General features: G+C 49.0%; 1 protein-coding gene across 1 annotated transcript; it reads right to left on the bottom strand.

Annotated features, from left to right (window-relative positions):
- Positions 1-351: 351 nt before the first annotated feature.
- On the bottom strand, positions 352-2,633 carry LOC138163277 (dual specificity protein phosphatase 23-like). The gene is made up of 2 exons (XM_069090830.1): positions 2,213-2,633; positions 352-817 (listed from the first exon to the last, which is right to left on the bottom strand). Exons 1-2 carry the CDS (start codon positions 2,477-2,479, stop codon positions 632-634), a joined length of 453 nt encoding a protein of 150 aa, XP_068946931.1. The 5' UTR covers positions 2,480-2,633; the 3' UTR covers positions 352-631.
- Between the last annotated feature and the right edge of the window lie 2,287 nt (positions 2,634-4,920).

Here is a 4,920-nt window from a genome sequence, read left to right on the forward strand (position 1 = left end):
CTCTTACAACAACAATGGGGCTTTTCCCTGATTTGAGTATGAATTGGGAGCCATTAGTCTGTGGCCTGAGGAAGTTATGGGCAACTGGGTAAGGTGGAGGTGACAGTTGAACCCATGGAGCTGCACTTAGGTAGCTTGGGAGTAGGTTGGAGGGCATTAGTTATCCATGGCACACAAACATCTAAATTTGCTTTCCCCAAGGAGATGATACACTCTGCTGGTAGATCTGGGTTTATGAGATCTACTAGTGGGAAGTGGTCTATTACAGACTCAGAAATAAGGATACCGAAGAATGGACTGATGTGCTGCTACTGTATCATCAACCAACTCCCTGAGAACTCCTATAAGGCATTCTTAAAGGTAAGAGAAGTTGCAGTGATCATTTTATTGAGGAAAACACCATGTTGTACACATGTCTATAATGGGACCTGTGGATACTGGCCACTCTCATATTTAGATCCAGTCTCACTGTCCGATAGGAACGGATCTTCTGATCCAGAAAGAATGTGGTTGCCACTGTGACCTCACCCTGCTCCTCCACAGCATGGACTGGTCTGGCTTTGGCTTTGGCTCCGGCTTTTCAGGCCCATACACCATATGGGTTGGTGGAAGTGTGGTGTCACATCGTCCCCTACTTGGTTCGTTGGTAGAACTGGAAAACTGCTTTCTCTTGCTCACGGGTCTCAATGGAACCTGGTCGCAGTCCGCGAATCTCGGCCACAGCTTCTTCCCCTGTCAGGCCTTTCTCCTTTACCAGATAGCAGGCCAGCATGGTGCCTGTACGCCCATAGCCCCAGGTGCAATGTATCCCCACAGCCTGTGGGGATGGGGCTCAGTGGGGACAGGGTCCCAAGGGCCCTGTGCCCTCTCAGTCCCAGAGTTTTTAGGCTCTAGTCATTCACAGGACCCCTGGATCAGAGATCTATAGCTAGAAAGGACCTCAGAGACTGAGTCTGCCCAGAGAAATGAAGTGACTTGTCCAAAGTTACAGAAAATCCTGCCTCCCTAACCTCCCAGAAAGACCTGGAGTATGATCCCCTTCTCTAAATATGCCTAAGAATTGGGAACAGGTAATGTCTTAGAAGGGCTTAGTAGATAGTTATGAAGGAAGTAGCCTGATCTGAGGGCTATCTACTCATGCCTTTGAAGGAGAGAAGCAGCAGGTCCCAAGTTCAACTTCCCTGGCTAGATAGTGTAGATGCTCCAGCTGAGCCCAAGGAGTGGTACCTTGGGTAGGAGGCAGCATCTATGTATGGGTTGGGATATAGCAGTTATCCATTGTACACACATACCTAAGCCTTCTCTTGTCTCAGGGGGAATGAGGAGACTGATGACTACAAATGACTTTAGCCTGAGGGTCTCTGCCAGTCAGAGGGGATTCTTTGAGGCACAAGGGTCTTGCTCTCCAGGTATCTCCCTCTTCCCCCATGCTTAGAATTTTCATACCTTAATTTCTTTTCCTTCTGATGCTTCCTTTACTACAACTCTGTCCCCTGATCTGTCCTCAGGAATCACTGACCGTCTTCCTTGCTGTGTTGCCTTCTACCTCTACTGTCAATCCTGCTGGTGCCAATAACTCGTTTTCCTATCAGCTTTCATGTCCCCTCAAGCTGTGAATGTTACTCTTTCCCACCGCTGACTTTCCTTTGGTTCCTAACAAAACTATTCACCAGCCTCCCTTCCCTTTAACTGTACTAGCTTCCTTAAGGACGTCTGCTCAAATTCCACCTTGGGCACAAGGTCCCCTTCCTGCCTTTTTCCATTTACTCTGTGTAGTATATGTACGTAATCTTACAAAGTGATATGTATTCAAATGCATATACACAGGCATATGTGGATTCTCTCTACTCTGTGGATTCCCCATACACATGTGTATAGACAAATATGTGCACACATATATAGCTCTGTGTATATGCTATATATCCGCATAATAGATATTTTACCTACATATGTATCTTCCCTAACTCCTCCATCTGAATGTGCGCTCCTTCAGAGCAGGGGCTGTTTTTGCCTTTCCTGGCAGACCCAGACCTTAGCACAATGCCAGGACTGACCACCCTTCCCACCCACCATCCATGCGGCGGGGCTTTTGCGGGCCACACTCTCCACCCTTTCCACCATCCTCGCCGCCGCCTCCCTCTAGCTCTTTGGGGCCGCAGATCCCGCCCCCAGTCCCTGACCAGCCCGCTCCGCCCCCGCCCCGCTGGCTGACCTCTCCCCGCGCGTTAGCCTCGTCCACGAGGCTCACGAAGAGATCGATCTGCTCGGGCGCCGGCGGGCAGAAGTCGGGGATGCGGAGCCGGTGCACTGTGAGCCCCGGGCAGGTGCCACTGTGGGGAGGCCCTTGCTCCGTCAGGGACACCAGGTGCCGCACTCCCTGAGCCCACAGGAACTGGTAGTGGGCGGGGAGCCGGGGCAGTGCCATCCCTGCAAGGCGGCCCGGGAGGACCCACGAGAAGTTGGGGGGCTCGGAGCCCATAGCTGTAAGGGAGCAGGGGACGTTGGGGTCATTTGGGACAACCCAGCCCCGCCTCCCCAACCCTGCCCTCCCTCTTGCCCTGCACCCTCTTTGAGAATCCCCTGCGCTCCTCGAATGGTAGCCCACAGCTTCCGGGGTAGTACTGGAGTCGAGCCTGTCCCGCCCCTCATCCCCGGGGATTGGCTGATCATAGGGGATGGGGCGGAGCCAGACGCTTGGAACTTCATTCTCGGAACCCGGTATCCCGAGCGGTTCGGTGGACGCAAGTCTATTGGCTTATTTGTCAAGAATGGGCTGGAATTATTAGAACGGCTTACTTGCTGATTGGTGAAGCCGCTCCATCAGGGAGACAGAGGAAGCCAAGGTTTTGAGTAAACTCGAAAAGGAGAAAAACTCTCCGGGATACCGGGCTCTGCTGCCTCCTAGCCGCAGTTGTGCGATAATTCACCGCTTGTCGCCCCGCTTATTTTCACTTTTAGGTGTTTCTTGTATCATTCTATTCGTTTCCTTTTCATTGGATTTTTCTTAAGCTCTTGCTCTGTGCCTAGCCTTGAGCAAGGCACTGGGGGAGATGAGAAGACGCAATAATTGGCTGCGCAAAGACAGGCATCTATTGTGTGCTCAGCCGTGGTAATAACACATCTGCAATAGTATCTCCTGGGCGCCATGTTTTAGGAAGGATATTTATTAGCTCCCGTGGAGGACTGTGATGTCATGCCCTATGGGGGATTGAGCTAGGACAGCAGCGGGGGTTGCCCTTCCACCTCCGATTCTGTGACTGTGTGACTCAGACCCCGTCCTCTTGGAGCTAGCAGGGGAATATGACTCATACACAGTAACTCCAATGGAATATGAAGCATGGCAAATGCGTAAGAAAGATGAAAACAAAAAGGTAGCATTAATTAACCAATTTTAGTTATACATTGTCCCCTCTTGCTCTCTTGTCCCGTGGCTGGCACGCTCAAACCTTCTTCCTCCTTCCAAACTCCTTTATTACTACTATCAAGGGCACCACCATCCTCAGTCACCCAGGCTCATAATCTTACGTGTCATCCTAACCTCCTCACTCTTTATCACCCCCCATTTCCATTCTGTTGCTAAAACGTGTCGATTATGCTTTCCAGCATCTCTATTATAAACCCCCTTCTTTCTTCTGACACTGCCTCCACCCTGGTTCAGGTCCTCATCACATTATCGTGGCACTGCTGGTTGCTCTGCCTGCCATAAGTCTTTCCCCATTCCACTCCATTCTCCACCTAGCTGTCAAATTGATTTTCCTAAAGTGCAGGTCAGCTCCTATGCCCCTGGCTCCCTGTCATCTTCAGGATCAATGATAAAGTTCTCTGTTTGACTTTAAAAGTTCTTTATAACCTGGCTCCCTTCTACCTTTCCAGTTTTCTTACATCTTATTCCTTGGGGTGTATAGGATGTTCAGGGAGGACTAACACCTCTTGTGTGAGGGCTTGCTGAGCCCTTTCTAGGGTTGCTCATCTACTTTTGGTGTCCACTCAGCTCTCACCTGTGGCTCCAAGAAGCTGTAGCATGCGTGGTGGCACCCAGGTAAAACCATCTTGGCAGACAGGCTAAATCAGATTGAGAGTAATGGACAGGTCTCATACCTTTGGTGAGTTAGGGGCATGTCTACTCCAAGCATGTGAAAACTAGATGAGAGCAATTTTTTTCAGTGGTTGTGAAGGTGCCTGAAGCAGGCATTATAGAGCACTTAGAGCTTAGTCAGGCATCAAAGAAGCCAAGGTCATCCAATGCATCCTGGCTCATCTCCAGTCATCCTGACTTTTGTCTTGCTGTTGGACTTTAGTGACTCTGGAAGAGTGAGGCTGCTGACTTTGCTCAATGCTTCTCACTTAAATCCAATACATGAGCAAGTCAAGCTATCACCCCATTATGTCTTTGATCCTCTAAGAAAACAAACCACCTTATTCCTCCCGTGTACTCTGCAATCTGGTCCTTGATGTTCCTTAAACAAAACACTAACATTCCATCTTAAAATTCTCCATCCATTTTCCTTGTTCCTCTTGCTTGGAATCCTTTCCCTCCATATCTCTGCTTTCTGGCTTTCCTGGCTTCATTTAAGTCTCAACTGAAATATCTCTGTTTGCAAGAAGCCTTTCCCAATCATCATTTAATGCTAATTCTTCCCTCTGAGATTATCTCCAGTTTACCCTGTGTATATCTTGTTTGTATGCAGTAATTTGCATGTTGTCTCCTATATCAGATCATGAGTTTCTTGAGAGCAGAAACTCTTTTTGCCCCTCTTCCTTCCCCCTTTCCCCTTTTTTTGTATATCCTGAGCTTACCATAGTGTCTAGCATATGTTGTTGGTCAATTGTATCTGACTCTTCATGACTCTGTAGACTGTACTGTCCATGGAGTTTTTTTTGGTAAAGATACTGAAGTGGTTTGTCATTTCCTTCTCCAGT

The sequence above is a fragment of the Petaurus breviceps genome, unplaced genomic scaffold (genome assembly GCF_028583685.1).
Source record: "Petaurus breviceps papuanus isolate PSGF00001 unplaced genomic scaffold, PetGlider_PUasm1.0 187518, whole genome shotgun sequence".
NCBI lineage: Eukaryota > Metazoa > Chordata > Mammalia > Diprotodontia > Petauridae > Petaurus > Petaurus breviceps.